General features: G+C 36.6%; 4 protein-coding genes across 5 annotated transcripts in view; 1 reads left to right on the forward strand and 3 right to left on the reverse strand.

Annotated features, from left to right (window-relative positions):
• LOC107689402 (phosphatidylinositol 5-phosphate 4-kinase type-2 alpha-like) overlaps positions 1–2,447 on the reverse strand; it is a 19,552-nt gene extending 17,105 nt beyond the window's left edge. For both annotated transcript variants that reach the window (XM_016487376.1, XM_016487374.1), the window contains exon 1: positions 1,529–2,447. In XM_016487376.1, coding sequence (XP_016342862.1) covers positions 1,529–1,672 — 144 coding nt within the window. In that variant the 5' untranslated portion in view covers positions 1,673–2,447. The remainder of the gene's footprint in view (positions 1–1,528) is intronic.
• Positions 2,448–4,093: 1,646 nt separating this feature from the next.
• On the forward strand, positions 4,094–7,885 carry LOC107689428 (LIM zinc-binding domain-containing Nebulette-like). The gene is made up of 7 exons (XM_016487401.1): positions 4,094–4,442; positions 4,566–4,660; positions 4,828–4,912; positions 6,146–6,253; positions 6,954–7,131; positions 7,273–7,379; positions 7,503–7,885. The coding sequence occupies exons 1-7, from the start codon at positions 4,374–4,376 to the stop codon at positions 7,677–7,679; spliced, it is 819 nt and encodes a 272-aa protein (XP_016342887.1). The 5' UTR covers positions 4,094–4,373; the 3' UTR covers positions 7,680–7,885.
• Positions 7,886–8,552: 667 nt separating this feature from the next.
• riok1 (RIO kinase 1 (yeast)) lies at positions 8,553–14,447 on the reverse strand. The gene is made up of 18 exons (XM_016487377.1): positions 14,370–14,447; positions 14,210–14,265; positions 13,666–13,870; positions 13,234–13,324; positions 13,066–13,135; positions 12,629–12,671; positions 12,436–12,528; positions 12,010–12,122; positions 11,796–11,876; positions 11,621–11,707; positions 11,360–11,497; positions 11,128–11,231; positions 10,932–11,038; positions 10,373–10,438; positions 9,477–9,593; positions 9,341–9,394; positions 8,920–9,060; positions 8,553–8,834 (listed from the first exon to the last, which is right to left on the reverse strand). The coding sequence occupies exons 2-18, from the start codon at positions 14,254–14,256 to the stop codon at positions 8,724–8,726; spliced, it is 1,668 nt and encodes a 555-aa protein (XP_016342863.1). The 5' UTR covers positions 14,257–14,265; positions 14,370–14,447; the 3' UTR covers positions 8,553–8,723.
• Positions 14,448–17,039: 2,592 nt separating this feature from the next.
• LOC107689404 (ras-responsive element-binding protein 1-like) overlaps positions 17,040–18,627 on the reverse strand; it is a 43,941-nt gene continuing 42,353 nt past the window's right edge. The window contains exon 13 of the mRNA XM_016487378.1: positions 17,040–17,889. Within this exon, the coding sequence (XP_016342864.1) occupies positions 17,405–17,889 (485 nt within the window). The 3' untranslated portion in view covers positions 17,040–17,404. The remainder of the gene's footprint in view (positions 17,890–18,627) is intronic.

Raw genomic sequence — 18,627 nt, forward strand, 5'->3', positions numbered from 1 at the left:
CACACACACACACACACACACACACACACACACACACACACACACACACACACACACACATATATTTTTAGTCCTACAGGTGTTAATCAAACAGCAAAATACTTAAACATTTTCTTGCAATTAAAGATGAGAAATAAGAGAATAGAAAAGAACATAAATATAAAAACATATGTATTATGAGTTCACTAGGTAACTGAGAAATAAAAGTGCATTCTTGTAGGCATTAAGTGCTGGCAATGGCTGAGGAATCAGGGATCCAAATGTTTTCTGCAGCCTGTATAGTTAGTCATTCAGTGTCTTCAACAATCACGACTGTGTGACAAAGCCTCTCGTCTCAGCTAACACTTGCTTTGCTTGCTGACACAATCATTTCACTGATTCTTGAGTACTGGGACAAAACATGCCACAAAACTAAAAAAATAAACATTTATTTTTCAAGAAATTATTTTGGATTAATCTGTTTGATTAATCCGAGTGATTCACCTACATTTGGTTGTAATCTCCTGATTCTTCTACATTTTACCTTGTCTATATTACTCAATATGGATCAACACCACCAGATACATAAATAATGAGTCAAATGAAATATAAATATTTACATATCTAGAATTCACGTATAAGATTTAATCAACTGACACACCAAGGAATGCTTTCAAACTGATTTTCAGCACCATCTGTTGAATTTTCACCACCAACAGACAGAAAATGTAATGTGTTAATGGAATAATCACATTCTGCATATCACACTTATTACAGTAGCCATTTTGTTTGGCTGGTTTGACCACTAACAGGACCTACTTAAAATGAGGAAAATGATCTAAAAATCTCAAAGAATATCTGTATAATCTGAGTGAAAGAGTTCACCACATTATGCATGAGACAGAAAATTATTTATAACCGTATTAGAGTGTGAAATATGTAAAGAGGACCTTTAGAATGAAGGCTGAATTTGCTTTTAAGAGATATTAAGAAATAAAAAAAAGTTTTAAGAGATTTTAAGACTTTCATAAAGAATATAATTTTGTCTAATTTTAAGAATAACCGTACTAACGTTTTTTCAAGCATCTTCACTAGGACAGTGCTAGTAATACATTACATCTGCTTTTTTGTTCTTAGATTTAATATTTACTTTAATACATATAAATGATTGGGTTATGATGACAGGCGTTTATTTTTTTATTTTTTTATTGAGTGATAATGTCATGATTTTTCGATAAAATGAAATGAACTGGAACATTTATGTCTAGAACACAAAACCCCTGATCATTTCAAAGTAGAAATGTTTAAAACTGTAGTTGTGTGGCATGTTTTGTCCCATCCGTCTCAAGATGGATTTGTATTAATGTATGTATCCCGCAACAGAATCGCGCGTGGACAAACACCTCTGATGTTTCGAGTCGTAGAATGGAGTAAATGCTAGTTTAATGAGGTTTCAAGAAGAAGCCGCAAGAAAACTGTCACGTGCCTCCAATCCGCTCACACTGAGCATCGCAGCTGTTATAAACCTGTAAGAAAACTGGACCCTTACCGAGTGGTTCACTCCCCACATCAAGACGCTGAGCAGCGGGTCGCTGGCCCGAAACAGCTTCACCTTCTGAGACACGAAATGTTTCTTCTTGGTTTTGGTTTTGCTGGCGATGGATGCAGCAAGGTTGCTGGCTGCAGAGGCCATGTTTAGCGAGCAGGCTCGGATGAATGAAATCCCTCTCCGCGCGTGGCACTATGGCGATGTCTTGACACAAGCTGTTCAGAATCAGCAGCGCTCCGCCGGATCTCGACATGCAATTTGTCCCTTTCGTTATTTAATGCATCGCGTTCATGCATCCCTCTGCAAACGCGCAGCTGACGAACGATTAAAAACTCTCAGTAAACCCCGCTATCCACCAGCTAACTGCTAGCCGTCATTGACGTTAGCTTGAAGGTTACAGTTGGCTGGATGTGTGCGCTACCAGCTCGTTTACACACGCACAGCTTTGCTAAATCTTATGCTCGCCCGGCGAAGAATCCCACAAGCTCAAATGAATGATATCCGCGTCCATCATGACACTAAACGTGAAATGTGATAAAAAGTAAACTGATGCACAGATTCAGAACGCAGATAGCCTATATAACGTTAACGTTACACCACCCCGATATAAAAAAAAAGGTGTGTCGCCTCATTTAAATCATGGCGAAAACCCGTTAACAAACGTTATTATGGTACGACCACTTATGAATCTCTCAGTGCGAACGTAACTAGTAAAAACCGGCGAAATACTAAAAGGAAACAACTACTGTCCTGCTGAAGTCAAGTCCCGACGAAGACCGGGCATCTGAGCCCATCCACCGCGCCTGAATGCAGCAGCTGGATCGGGCTCGACTGCCTCTGACAGCTCCGCTTTAGCTCAGCTCAGGACGTTGACACATAATCTTGTGTTTCACGTAACGCTATTGGCCTGGCGCCACTCTCGGGTAGATACAGCTACGGCAGGCATGATCAGAGGCGGACAAAGTACTCAACTCTATTACTTGAGTGAAAGTACAGATACCGCTGGTCAAATATTACTCCATTACAAGTAAAAGTTGTAAAGACAGATTTTTACTTAAGTAAAAGTACAGAAGTACTTGCTTTTAAAAGTACTTAAGTACCAAAAGTACATTTCCTTTTTTATGTCAATGCACTGTTTTATTGTTGTACGTAATACTTGCCATACTTCTGATGCAACTTAGAATACATTACACCTACTGAATACACTGACTAGCTTGTAGTATCTTTGGAATAAAGAGCTTTTAGAATGTTAAAACCTATGGGGGGGATTAACACCCCTACCCACCCCCACAAAAGCAGGATGCAGTGATCTCACACAGCTCCGACAGTGTGCACACATCTATGTGTAACCATTTGTCCACATTTGAACAGAGTGGACAGTGAAATCCTATAAATACAGAGTGATAAGGAAGAAAAAAAAATCAAACCTGCTTTAAAACCCAACAACACAACTGTAGCTGTACAACTTTACAACAGCAACACTGCTTTAACAAAAAAGCAAAACAGCAAGACCTATTTGACATAAAAAAAAATTGTTTTTAAGAACTGTATAATCGCTCTCGCAGTACTTTGATGTCACACACAGAACGGTCTGTGCAGTGCTGCAGCAATACTCAAGTAAATGTACTTAGTTACTGTCCGCCTCTGGGCATGATGAAATCCAAGTAGTCCTATTGGTTCACTTCACTCATCTAAATTTTGGTTTTGGTCAGTAACATACGCTTTTCAGGCTTCAACGTTAAAAAAAAAATAAAGCCGTCTAAACAAGGCATCAACAGTCTACCCTGTGCAAAACCGAGTCCACTGAGAAGAGATGTCGCCGAGGACGTAAAACCAATTAATTCCATATGCTACCACGTAGCCTACCTGCGGCGTAAACAGCGTGGGTGTAGTATATTATAATGCAAATGTGTCTAATACCTCTAATATGCTTGTTATCTTTTCCGGGAAAGCTTGTATTTTATGCAGATAAAGCTACAGGCCTTTCACAAAAACGTTAGGAAGACCACATTTAATCAAAATTCAGCCTATACAGCATATTTAATTACATTTCTTAAACTGCGCTCGTGATTGTCCCCCTTATTAAAGTTGGCAAAGCACTTTTTGACTTACGTTTTTAAGCTAAAATCTTACCATGGCATATGTCTTTAATATACTTGCTAGATAGAAAGTTATAGTCACTTGTCTTCTTAAATCACCAGCCATTTACTTTCAGAATGTAAAACCATTTCTTCTAACGTTCTCTCAAAGGCGCATCTTTCGGTGTTCTACTGCCCTCTTCAGGCATTATGATGCCATTGATTCTCAAAGACCCCTACATCATATAAATTACGAAATATTAGATGCGATGTTATTCATGACTCTTTAGTCCAGGTTTGATGTGTGATGAGAGAGACTTAACGTCTCACAAAACATCTCTAAGAAACCAAAATACCATTACAAACATCATGCAACCCATTATGTCAGATCAGTAACAAAATACCATAAAGACCAAATAAAACGTGTCACGTCTTACAAAGCCCGACTCTTTATTTAGACCAATTTGTTTCGATCTTTTCGGCTCATTGTGCATGTATAGAATAGCTGTGTTTGATAGCAGCTCCAACAGTCTCAGTGGGTGATGTTTGGTGAAATCTCACGCATCTTTGCTCCAGTTCCCTCACTGCGAGACCAGCAGCACGCTGATAAACACACGCGAGCCATGCGAATTTAAAGCTCTGCGACATAAACTCACCACATGCTGCAGCAAATCTGACATATCTGAGATATTTTACAAGAAGTTGGTGGATTATCGGAGTAACTGGAGAAGTTATGCTTTTTCCCTGACCATCGCAAAAGCTTAAAAATGAATCCTCATTGCGCGCGCTGTGGGAAAATTGTCTACGCAACAGAGAAAGTGAACTGCCTGGACAAGGTATTGTCTTACTTCCAACGCTTATAACTAAAAATGTATACATACTTGTGTATAACGTTCTTTCATAGATATCGCTCATGGGTTGAGCTTTATGTGCAGTTTCCATCTCTCTACATTTGACAGTATTGGCACAAAGGATGCTTCCATTGTGAGGTGTGTAAAATGACTCTCAACATGAACAACTACAAGGGATATGAGAAGCAGCCCTACTGCAACGCGTATGTTAATGCCAAAAATACTCAATTGCAGGTTCATATACATTGGTAATGTGTTGAACATACATAAAATAAATGATTACCAGTAGCCTGAATTGTATTTATTTGATAGAATATAAATATGGTAGAGACCAAAAGCCCAAAATGACTCACTTCCTTTCTCCAAAAAGGCACTATCCAAAACAGACCTTTACAATTGTGACAGACACCCCGGAGAACCTACGGCTGAGACAGCAAAGTGAGCTCCAAAGTCAGGTAAGATCACTTGTTCACTATGTACTCTGTTGTACATTGTAATCACATTATTACACATGATAAAAAAATATTTTGAAAATGCAGTTCTAAATCTAAAGGGGGCATATCTAGGGTAGGGTAATGATATTTGTTGCTATTGGTAGAGACATTTCAAAGGCATGAGACAATTGCTTACAGCCGTGTGAGTGTTTCGGTTGCCAGGGAGGGACTGGGTGTGATACTTTGAGGTCAGCATGGAGAAAAGCAAGGCAGCTGTCTACTCCGTGGTGCCCTGGCCGATCCCCTCAGCTTCTCCACCTGGCAGCCCAAAAGATGCTGCCAATTCCATACTGTGGCCTAATCCTGGCATTATGAAAGAAAATCTAGCCATTTCTTTCTGAAAGATAGGTCAGCAAGCTGTGAAAATATATTTTGTGTACTTGCATACACAAAATGTTACCTTACCAATTAGTCTGCTGTAGGCATGTGACGGTATAAAATGTTCATGTTGTGATAATTGCTGAAGCTTTTTTTTTTTTTTTGAAAACATTTTCAAACAATATCTAGCGAATGTTGTAGTCCAGATTAAAATGTAAAAAGTTTAAAAAGTATTTTAAGTATTTAGCGCTGTGATGAACACCATAGCGAATAGAATACAAAAATCCGAATGGCTGTTTAATACATTGACATACTCTTCGGGATGTACTAGTGCAGCTGCTTTGTTTACGGGGTTACCGGGGTAACGGCTGGATTTCTGCTGTTCCTTCAGCGCCATCTGCCGTCAGAGAGTGAATGTGCGCTTTCATTCAGCACGTCGTGCGCTTCTCATCAGTGTTGGGCTTGTTTATATCAGAGTGCGCGCGACTCATTGACGCAGCATACCGCGTTGTTGTGCATTTTAACCAGTTCATGGGGAAAGTATTCTTAAGATGCATTCAAAAAATCGGAATAATTTGTAATAAATAATTTTTAAAGTGCCCACAATAACAATATCATGCATGTTCATTATAGTGATATATCGTATCACCGAATACCAGCACATACCTAGTCTGCTGCATTTAATATTGCTCAGGGATATTGTGTTAGGAATTTGAAAAAAAAGAGAAACAAATTATAAGCTCAAATCTGAACTAGATTTGAGCTTCTCAGAAGAAGCAACCATCCAGAACTCCCTCGCAACCGCATAGGAAAGCACTTAAACCCACTCAGAACACCATACCAACTCCCTGGTAAAATGGTTTCCTTGTTCTACAGGTCAAGTACAGGAAGGATTTTGAACAGAGCAAGGGTCAGGGCCTCAAATTTGTCTTGGATACTCCAGAGCTACAGAGACTGAGGAAGGCCCAGGATCAGATCAGTAATGTATGCTGGAAAATGCAGAAAAACTAATGTTAAAACTAATGTAAAAAAAAAAGATGCAAATATGTAAATTTGATAAATTAGTGTACTAGATATTCAAGCGTTTATGATTAGTCAAACACACATACGGTCCAAAAGTTTGGGGTCAGTAAGATTTTTTTTTTGAAAGAAGTCTCTTATGCTGACCTATCCTGAATTTATTTGATCAAAAATACAGTGAAAAAGTGAAGTATTTAAGTGAAATATTATTACAATATTACAGTATTACAATAATTAATTGATTTCTATTTTAAATGTATTTATTCCTGTGATGGCAAAGCTGAATTTTCAGCATCATTACTCCACTCTTCAGTATCACACGATTCTTCAGAAATCATTGTAATATTGCTGATTTGCTGCTCAAGAAACATTTCTTATTACTATCAATGTTGAAACCAGCTGTGTTGCTTAACATTTTTGTGGAAACTATGATACATTTTTCCAAATTATTTGATGAATGTTCAAAAGAACGGCATTTTTAAATAGATTTTTTTAAAATAAGACTGTCACTATTTTCAATTCAATGCATCCTTGCTGAATAAAAGTATTAATCTTTTAATCTAAAGTATTAATTAATCTCTGGCCCCAAACTTCTGAGCATTAGTGTACACATAACACTTACCTGTACATTTGAATGAAACAGATGACATCTCCATTCTTGCAGGCAAAGTATCATAAGGATTTTGAGGTGTCAGGTTTGCATGGGGTCACTCAGGGAACGCGTGGGTCGTACCTGGTACGGGCTCAGATGACGCCTAACCATGAGACGGTGGGGAACAGCACACACAAGGGTGTCCATCAGTACATCATGGAGATGGATCGAAGACCTGGCGTCATTGTGGGTAAGTTCTGTAATGTGAGATGCTCAAACCCGGTACTGCACCCTAAAAAAGAGCAAAGAACAACAAAACCAGTATATTACCTCAATCAAAATAAAATATTACTATTGGAGATTGAGATCATCTTGATCATTGTTGTTTTAGCACCTGTTCTCCCTGGTGCATACTATCCCAGTGGCTACAGCTACATGCATCAGACCAGCATGCATTCACTGAGGTCAATGCAGCCGAGGGCACAACACATGGGCATGGTGAGTCCTCATTTTTCTGCAATTTTATGTAGCATCTATACCATGCTTCATGTTTCTTTTTGAATAAAATGTATTCAGTAATGTAAAATACTTACTTTTAATGCACAAAAACTTGGTCATCAGACTGTGTACAGGGCCCTGTATGACTACACAGCGCAGGATTACGATGAGGTGTCATTCCGGGATGGTGACATCATTCAGAATGTGCAGCCGATCGATGAAGGCTGGATGTATGGAACGGTGCAGCGGACGGGGAGGTCTGGTATGCTGCCTGCTAACTATGTAGAGGGCATCCGCTAGTCGTTCCTACATCTCTCACTGAACCTCAAATCAAACACCAAATCTGAATGCTCATTAAATGGCCACAGGTACAACTCTATTTTAATAGTGTGAATTGTTCCACTTTGTGTTTATAATGTTAACTTTCTTAATTTTGTTATTCTGAACGTCCAGTGTAAGTGAATGTACTCTACTGTTCAAAAGTTTGTTGTCTGTAAGATTTTTATTATTATTATTTATTTTTTAATGAGTACTTTTATTCAGCGAGGATGAATTAATTTGATCAAAAGTGACAGTAAAGACATTTACATTGCTGTAAAACATTTCTATCTTGATCTTTTAACATTTCTATTCGTCAAAAATTCCTAAAAATCACACTTTCTACAAAAAAAAAACCATTAGGCAGCACAACTGTTTTCAACATTGATACTAAAAATAAATGAAATAAATAAAATTCCCGCATTACATCACAGGAATAAATTACATTTTAAAATATTCAAATAGAAAACAGTTACTTTAAAGGCTTATTAGTTCATAATATTACAATTTTACTGTAATTTATATCAAATAAATGCAGCCTTGTTGAGCATAAGAGACTTCTTTCAAACACTTCAAAAACTCTTGCGTCCCAAGCTTTGGAAAGGTAGTTTATGTAATGTAATAGTTTTGTACCAACTTTGAAATAAATGTTAAATGTACAAGATGTATAGAAGATTGTAAAGAGGATTCTGTCACTTAAATATGAAAGAGAGCATTATTTTTAACAGCATGTTGCCTTGTAAAACATGAATATTTGTGTAAACTGTTCTGCACAATGTAAATTAAATGTTCCACTACAACAAAAACTGCATTAAAACATGACATATTTTACCCACCATCATCATTCAAGCAGTATGACGAGAAAAAATTAAATTTATTAAAAATCATTTTTAATAAACATATCAGGTATTTATAATTGTTAAGGGACTGACATTTCGTCAACAACAATTCTCAGCTTCAATACTGGAACCATCAGTCATGTAGCGTTTCTGCTATAATCTCAGTTCACCTTCATCTCAACCATATTCATCTTCCTTTCTTCATTTTGGAAACCTTCTCCTTACGCTTTTTCACATGCTTTGGCATTTTATTTTTTCTTTTCTCCCTCTGACCTTCTTTAACCAATTTCTTTCTTTCCTGAAAGACATAGAAATACCAACTTATTCTCGCAACCCACGGACACAATTCATGTGTGGCAACATTTTCGGTTCCTATTAGGTACCTTTCTGTCCATTTGTGCTTCCTCAGTGTGGCTGCCACCCTCCAGTGTGTCCTCCCCTTCTGACTTATCATCTTCATCCTCCTCCTCTCCCTCAGAGCTTGAACTATCATCCTTCGTTGAGTCTTCCAGTATCGAGGGTACCTTTTAAATAATAATAATAATAAAAAAATTCAGCAACAGCATTTTTAATCTGATTTCTCATTGTCATTATGCTTGAGTTTGGCGACGACTGTTGTTTATAATATATTCTCTGCTTTAATCCTCCACACATGCCATGCAGGCAAAGAAAATTCCAAAGAGACCTAGTGGATGCATTAAAAGCAAAAACAAAGGCTTGCCCACATAAGGTGTCTTAAACCTAATGCTTAATCAGTAATGCGCCAAATGGTCTTCTTAAAAACAAAAACAGCATTCTCCTCACCATTTGCACACCAGAAAGGTCCTTCCTGAGGCCTGTCACTGTCCGGTAGAGGATCTGTAATGGAAACCAGATCATTTCAACCTAATAGCTCTCAGAGCATTAGTTCATTATTTTTACTTAGGGCAGCGAGACATACATTGTCAGTACTTGTGTCCTCAGAAGCCTCCTCCTTTTTCTTCAACATTGTGTCCACATCCCTCTCATAGTGAGTGACTTCATTAAGTGTGCGTGGAATGTAGGCTTTCTTAAACACCTGTTTTGAGACAGATCCACATGTGAATTGTTAGACAGGGTTCCCACAACAATGACTTTCAAAAAAACAAACAAAAAAACATTGTGTGCACAAATGTCTCCACAATGACTATCAATAAACAGTCTGGTATATTAAGGGTTTATATATATATTATATTAGGTATTACAATGTTAGCAAGTGTTTACCAGTGTATAGTATTATTTATATACTATTACAGTATATTAATACTTTGAATTAGCTTTATTTCTTTTATATTTTTAGTTTTCATTTTAGTTTTAGTAATTGTTGTGTTTGTCATTTTTATTAGTTTTTTACTTTTTATTTATTTATTTATTTTTTCAGTTTTAGTACTTCAACTTAAACTTTGGTTAGTTGCCAAGATAGTTGCCAACATTTCTAGGTTAAATTTGTCAAGTTCGAGTTTTCCATCTAATATTTATACTTTATTTCTGCCTCATTTTAATTCATGAAAATGAATTCTAATAGCTTTAGATTTAGTTAAAAATAACAACACTGGCTTTTACTCTACACAAGTGTTCACAAAGAGCAATATATGACTATTTCAACTATTTTAGAGCAGGGCAAAACCAAAAAGAAAAAAAAAACTCATATTTACTACAGAAAGACCTTTCAATGACATTTTACATTCAATGTCATTTCCATTACTTTCTCAGGACTGCAAATTACTGTTTAAAAATTCAACAACTTTCCATGACAGTGTAAACTCTGGTAGTTTGGACAGGGATGCAACTATTGAGAAATGTTAAAAATGAATGCACCTCCTCATCAACTTTGTCCTGATTGGATCTTTCCTCTGCAGTTCTTTCAGATGCTATCTCCATTGCCTGCATGTAAACCACACAAACACTAAAAAAAAAAAAAACACTGCAACAAATGTATGTACCCAATCACATCAAGCTTGTCAGAATGCACAAAAAGCCACAAGAAAGAGAAACAGCCTGTTGTTAAAGTGCCCCTATTATGCCATTTTTAAGGTTGCTAATATTGTTTTATGAGTCTCCTAAAACAGGCTTACATGCATGCACGGTCAAAAAACACGTTAGTTTTCTCAATTTTTTATTTAATTTAACCTCATTTCTAAATGACTCATGCGAAGCAGTTCAAAGAATCAGTCTCTCTAAACCCCTTCTTTCCGTGAGACTCTTTTTTTTTTTTTTTGATAGACAATAACTATTTATCGTGCACTGTCGGCGTGATAGTGCAGATAGTTTATGTTCACATACAGCTACATGACACACTGCATGAAAGGTAATATTCGAAAAGGCATAATAGGGGCACTTTAAGATTACCCATAATGCATCACTACAACTCACTGACCTTGTCCAGGTACTGATTAATATTGTCACTTGTGATGGAGGGGTCTGTGATGAACTCAAACAGCTCACGTACAGTCATAACAGCTACATTATGCTTCTGGAAAAAGTCTGAGAGAACCAAAAAAAAAAATAAAGAATTAAAAATGTTTTGTTGACATTAATATTAATATCTTATCCTATTCAAGGCTGCACATTACCATTGACATTGCTGCAATCTTTGCGAAGAAACTCTAAAGCATGTGGGTGATCATGCTCAACGGACTGAGAGACGTCAATGATATAAGCATCTCCGTTATGATACCTGCACACCAGAACACATCAATGCTTAATGTTTTCCTACACTTTCCACTGATCACAGCACAACTGAACATCAGCAAACATTAACTGATGCTTAAAAAACCTTGTGTACATAATATAAAGTCAGCTTACAGCATATTGAACTCGCTAAGGTCAGCATGGACCAGACGAGCATCATTGTACATTATTCTCATATTCTGGATGATCTGTAGGTAGAGTTCCCTGGATTTGGATTCGGACAGGACAGCGTTCTTCAGCAGAGGGGCAGGCCTGGGGAATACACTGGAGTGTCATTTAGGAATTTGTTGAAAACTCTGAAACATTGCCATGTTTTGATCAGTTGCCGAGAAGTATTTGTGCATGTGTAAATGGTGAAGGTAAAAGCCCACGTACATGTCATCTCGACCAATGAAGCTCATGACAAGGACGTGACTCCGCAACATGATGGGCTCTGGACTTGGAATCTGTGCGGTCTGTAGTCTTGAGGTAAATGGATCCGCATTAGAGACAAAAACCATCATTAAATATGTTCATGAAAAAAAAAGAAAGTAGTAATAATAATATTCACCTGATCAAGTTTCTCATTTCCTTCTCAGCCCAAGTGCGCACCATTTTCCTAGGATTGCCCTTGCAATAGCCATGGCGGAACCTAAATCCGGACATAGAATTGGACAGAATTTTGACTATATTTTGACATATTGGACATAGAAATTTGCTGTTTAATGACACACATCAATAAGACTAAATAGGACTAAATGCCTGAACAAAGACATCTGTCTTACCTGAATTCCCCGCTGACATATTTATCTCTGTCTTTGAATAATAGAATTGATGTTTTGTATATTTTGATGGCTCTGCTTTCTCCTTTTGCAGTAGTTGCATGGTAGACATTTGCCTGTGGTACAAAATGCAGGAGAGAAGAAAAAAAATAGAATAGAAAAGCAAAAGAAAAAAAAGCAACATTAACATTAGCTCTTAGTAAAACGACTGATATAAACACAAGATCTCAAGTGTACTAAAAATATAGCAATTGATCATTTTATTCTATTCAACCAGACAAACCAGGGTTATAATAGTTACCTAAATTATTTTCATTACTTTAAATAAAATAAAAAATTAACTGAAATAAAATAATTGATAAAAAAACATCTCATTTTCAACCTCAAGTACTAAAATAACAAAGAATAAATGAACTAAAACTAACTTGCCTCTTTGCCTGTGCTGATACAGCCATTGATCTCTGAAAAGACGCCTCTGCTGAGCATTTTAAACAGAATCATACGTGTACGGGGGTCCAAAACCTGTACAGTCACATTAAAATATCACACTGAATAATGCACCAATCACAACACAGGAGCTCAAGTGAAATCATCACCAATAAATCTTGAGCAAACAACACACCTGTTCAACAGTAGCTCTGTCGGATTTGTCCTTTACTCGAAAACTGCAAAAAATGTTTCCGGTTTTTAAGATTAAAAGACTTAAACTTGAACGGAAATCATGTCTGTTACGCTGTTACTTCTAACTAAAAAATAAAACTATAACTATTAACAATACTTTTTGTTAATTTAAAAGCTGAAATAAAATATACAAATATTAGATGAAAAACTTGTTTTATTTTTAATTTTCTTTTAATTACTAAAATGACAAAAACTGAATTAAAAATAAATTAAAAGCCAAATATAAATATATACAAAAAAAACACCAATAAAAATGACAAAAGCACATGATAAAATAACTAAAGCTAAAACTAAAAAATATATACAAATAAAATCTAATTCAAACTACTATCAAATACTATTATAGTATATAAATAATACTAAAATAAGATTACATACGTGTCTGCTTCCCTCTGCTTTTGCATCACAGTGACTTTATTGATCACAGAATCAGCATAGCTCAGTCTATCTGTGAAACATAGATACTTAAATCAGAAAAAGCACAACTTTTAAATCAGAAAAAGTAAAGCTTTTAGCACATTTTTGATTCATTAATAATAAGCTTACCAAGGTTTATTTTGTTTTCAAATTTCCTCAGGACTTTGTCTGATGGGGTGGACATCTTTGAGGACTTATTATTAGAATTTTGACGATTAGCCTGGTGAAAAAAAAAAACACATAACTCTCTCTCTCTCTATATATATATATATATATATACAGTGGGTACATGTATATATGTATATGTATATATATATATATATGACCTATTGTCATTTAAACTACACAAATTCTTAGAAACACTGGCCTTGCACAATCCTTGCATAATTATTTATTTATGTTTTAAGGCCATATCAGCAAAAACGGCTATATTCATGGCAACATTAACAATATCATTTCAATATACAATATCATTACAATAATATAAAATTCTTAAGAAACAATCATTATACAAAAACATACAAGAAACAACAATAGTACTGATCCTTCCATAATGAATACCTGTGGATTATTTCCAGTCCTCATCGCAGTGTAGCGTTTCGTGAAGTCTCCTCCTCCTGATTCATTCCAATCCCATTCATCGTCCTCTTCCTCATCTTCATCATCATCATCATAGTCCTCCTCATTTTCGAAGGTCTGTAAAGTGACTTCATGGAGTGGGTTCTCCAGGGAGGGCTTGTCAGGGACTTGATTGATTTCAGCCTCACTGTGAAATACCATACGGTGTAAACTTAACCCATTTAGCATTTGTTACCCAAAATGTTTTATTAATATTATTTGCTGGTGTAATGAGTCACAATAATTCCAGTTTGCCTCTCTGAAAATATGAAACACATCCTGTCATAATAAACATACAGCTACCATACATGGTATGGTACACACATCACTGATCTATGCATGTTTGTTCTCTATTATAGATCAGTGGCTGGTACACATAGTATTTTGGTGTGTATATACCAGTATAGTATTGCTTTTCATGATCGTGGAACCCTGTGATATGACTGACAACATGCCTCCATCAATTGAACCTAATGTAGATTCATACCTTCCCTCGTCCGCGTCATCAAACTGCCCTGGTACAACCTGATACATCGCGGTGCTCTAATTTGAAATGTCAAAAAATGTCGGAATCCTTCAAATATATCTCAACAAAAAAAGAAAATGTAAAGGAACTGACCAAACACCGTCAAAACACGCTTACATACCAACAGCACGCACGTACACCAGCGACTTCTTACTTCCGGCAACGTGGGTAAGGGTGCTGCGAAGGGTCAATGAGCGAACTCGTAACGGCAAGTCATACATACTTCTTCTTCTTCTTTCTTTTACTGGCAACCGCACTTAACAGTGCATTACTGCCATCATCAGGTAGCTTGGATCAGAAACATTTCCTCTATCTTCTAACATTTTCTAACCCCCCCATTACAAAGAAAAAGAAAAAATAAATACACTGGCGCTGCGTGTTCAGCTCCTCCAGTTTCCACCCCAATTCCCTTTAAATCCCAATATCCCACTATATCCTTATTTACCCGTTAGATATACTTTCCCTTCTACCCACACTATATCAGCATCTTCTACCTCTCTATTTATACTTATATTGAACTTATTGTTTCTTCCCCTGAACCACAAAGCCCCATCATATGCAAACAGTGATCTTCCAATACTCCTATCCACCGTACTAAACATATCATTTATCATTATTATAAAAAGCACTGGACTTATTACACTTCCCTGAGGAGTGCCATTTTCTATTATTCCTTGAGATGATATAGAGTCTCCTACTCTCACTCTTATTACTCTTTGTTTAAGGAAGTCACTAATCCAATTAAACATTCTTCCCCCTACCCCCATCTCCTGCAATTTTATCATCAAACCCTCTCTCCATAACATGTCATAGGCTTTCTCAATATCGAAAAACACGGCAGTTACTGATTTTTCAGTCTGTGCTGAACAATTTATGACCTCTGCCATGAATAACACAACTCTTTTTACTTACTATCATTGAAGTCATACATTGATTTTCAGAAGGCTAATTATCCATGAATTTTTGTACTTCATAAAAATATACCGTTGATATCAAATGTAAACAAAATTAGATTTAACAGAGGTTGGTTTTAACATGAGTGGTGCATTTGGGTGGTTGCCAGGCTGTTCTGTTCATAATCTTAATATTATGAGTTACTGATAATATTAAATATAAATACTATAATAATACAATATTTCTGTTAATATTATAGAAAAGTTTTAATTGAGAAAAAATGTAGACAGAAAAAATAGAACTTAATTTCTCTCTCTTTCTTAGTGTACATTTATTGATTGGATGTTTTATTCGCTTTACAGGGTTGAACAGCAAGGTGAAAAAATAAAAAATCAACGAGTTGTCTGCATCTGAATTGATCTGACAAATATTTGCAATCCATCTGACAAACATGGTCACTGATTATGATAGTGGAATAAATTACAACAATTTTTGCAGAAAAGTTTTGGTACAATTAAGGCTAAGGCATACTTTGACCAAATTCAGTCAAATGCTCTTAAATGTAGTGTAGTGAACAGAGTTTGAACTGTATACACCAGACAGATTACACAGAAAGATGGTGATTTTGAAAAACCCCTGAGAAAGAGAATAACTGAGAAATTCAAATTAGATTAACATGCAAAATCAATATTTTTATAACTATATTGTCACACCCATCCAATTATACTCTATGGTTCAATGCTCTCAAATGAATGGATAGTTGAATTGGTTGAAGGTTTCATTAGCGGACAAGCAAGAAGACACACAAAAGATATAATAATCTAAAGCATTTGAATGTACAAAGAATCTGAAAACATACAGAACCTCACAATCTCAAAATTCAACAACATTCATCTTTTGGATTCTCCTCGCTGCAGAAATTGGATTCTACATGGCTTTTCAAAATGACAACCACACGCTTTAGACTGATCAATAAATACCTGCATAACATGTTCAGTGTTTTCGATCCATATAACTGGGCGCACACACACACACTTGTACAAATTTACAAGTACAAACATCATTACACTCACACAAAAAATAAAATGTTTTTAACTTTCAACAAATATAAAGGCCAGTTCATTTACAATGTTTAAATTGGTTTTAAATCCAAAGACTCACAGCTTTCAAAATGAATCAAACTAGCAAACATTTTGCCACTGAGAGGACTTCAGCCAAATGGACTAAATCTCAAATGAAATGTTGTGTTGGGCTTCAGGGGTTATCCAAGTCACTCTATTGCAACAACTAGTGTAAAACTGTATGATTTCGGTTTTGTTTTGTTTCAGGGAAGATTGAAATCCTTTCTACATAAACCAGTATGAGGGATACTTTTTAGATGCCTTTTTAGATACTTTTAGAACCGATATCTACCGGATAAATTGATTTTTAGTGTGAACACCAGTGTTGAAGTCAATCCTTGGGAGATTTCCAGTACAAACACAAAACCAAGGAGGCAAACACAAATCACACTTTAAAGATACATAAAATGTACTCCGAATCACACTGACATTAAATACATACTGCTTGACTCTCAGAAGCACTCTTCTCTCTGATGCACAGGCCTTATAATATGATACTTCACACTACGCCACCAGAAGGCGCTGCTTCAAGCTTTCCAGCCATTTATACTGTCTGCATCATTTGTCAATGAGGCTCAAAGATGGAGGATAATATACAAAGAACAGGCAAATATTGCCGATAAACTGATTGGCTGATGAAATGATAGAGCTAAACAGCAATTTTATCCAAAATGTGTGTTCAGCCAATCTTGATAATGAAAATGAGTCAGACACTTCAGCTCTTCAATTCCATAAGACAAAAAAAAAAAAGAAAAGAAAAAGAAACCAAACTCCATACAGATACTAAAAACATACAGAAACTGACTTAAGAATAATACAATTTAATGCTGATATATAAAACTTCTGTTCATCATACAAATGCTTCTAATTTATTGATATAAAGGCTTTATACGATTCATTAAAAATCATATAAATAGGATTAAAATTGCTACTGTCCTGTTATGTGTTGATCCAGATCTTTAGAAAAAAAGCATTAAGGCATCAAGAGAAGAATCACTGTGCTTCAGAAACTGTTCTCCAGTCTGCATCTGTCATGCATACTGTATAAGACAAATATCGGCAAAAGCCAGGCTTTGTAACTCCTAGTGTTTGTGGAAGTTTGATAAGCTATGGCACAAAATCAACACAGTGAATTTTCTCTTCACTGATCGGGTGTCTCCATCACTTCCTGAGCTGCTATACAGCTATGGACACTGATTTTTGCATGTTCTGGGTCACAGCCTGATTGGGCCTCTACTGCGGCAACTAACGTTTGATGCTCCTCCTGTTCAGCCCCATCTGACTGAGGTTCTTTGTCAGGTTCTTCAGCAGATTCCATCTCCACGGATGTATCTTCAGGGTGCTGCTTCTCCTTAATTTCCTCAATGTGTCCTTCGCTCTCTTCTTCTTGGGGTGCTTTTTCACATTCATTCTCACTCTGGATTGGAGCTGTTGCTTCACTTTGACTTCCAGATGAACATCTGACCTCTTTTCCCTCCAGCATTTCTCCATTATCTCTTGCTCCATCCATTTCTTCATTAATTTCTGCCTCATCTGTGGGTTTCTGGTGGACGCGTTGATGCCTCACCAGACTGTGCTTCAGGGTGAAGGTGCGATGACAGGTTTGGCACTTATAAGGTCGCTCACCTACAACAAAAAGGTTCATTTTAGATGCATCGACTTCATATTTGTTTTTTTTGTTTTTATTGGAAGGTATATTTTATTAAAGGGGTCATAGGATGCCCATTTTCCACAAGTTGATATGATTCTTTAGGGTCTTAATGAAAAGTCTGTGACATAGTTTGGTTAAAATTTTTTTCAATGGTAGTGTAAAAAACACCTTTTTTGCCCTGTCAAAAACAGCTCTTTTCAGAGCACGCAGTTTTGTAGCATTTTCCTTTAAATGGTAATGAGCTCTGCTGACCCCGCCCCTCTCCTCTGAGCTGCTCTCAAGAGAGACTGTTTACTTTAGCTGCATTCATTGTGAAACTTGCTAATTAGCACATTATTAGGAAAGGCGATTTGCAAAAATTCATTAAAAAAACCTTACACTCACTTCTTCTGTAGGTGAAGCTGGATCACGAATGATTCGCGCGAACATAGACGCATTTATGTAGATTGGGGGTGCATTTTCTTCAAAAACAAACGTAATCCACTGCGAGTTCAGCGGCTCAGATGTCGGGAGTAAATGACGACTGCTGTTCATTATTACATCCAACAACAGAACACCTCAATCGCTTAGGAGTCATTCTTGTCTACATCTGCTCCGACGGTGAAACAATGGCGGACTGATGACAGCTCACTCAGGGCGGGTCTAAGGTAAGACGCCGGTCCAGTCTGTGCTGAAACGCTACTGCCAATCAAACTATCGTGGGAGGGGCCTGT

This window comes from Sinocyclocheilus anshuiensis, unplaced genomic scaffold (genome assembly GCF_001515605.1).
Source record: "Sinocyclocheilus anshuiensis isolate Anshui unplaced genomic scaffold, SAMN03320099.WGS_v1.1 scaffold1291, whole genome shotgun sequence".
NCBI lineage: Eukaryota > Metazoa > Chordata > Actinopteri > Cypriniformes > Cyprinidae > Sinocyclocheilus > Sinocyclocheilus anshuiensis.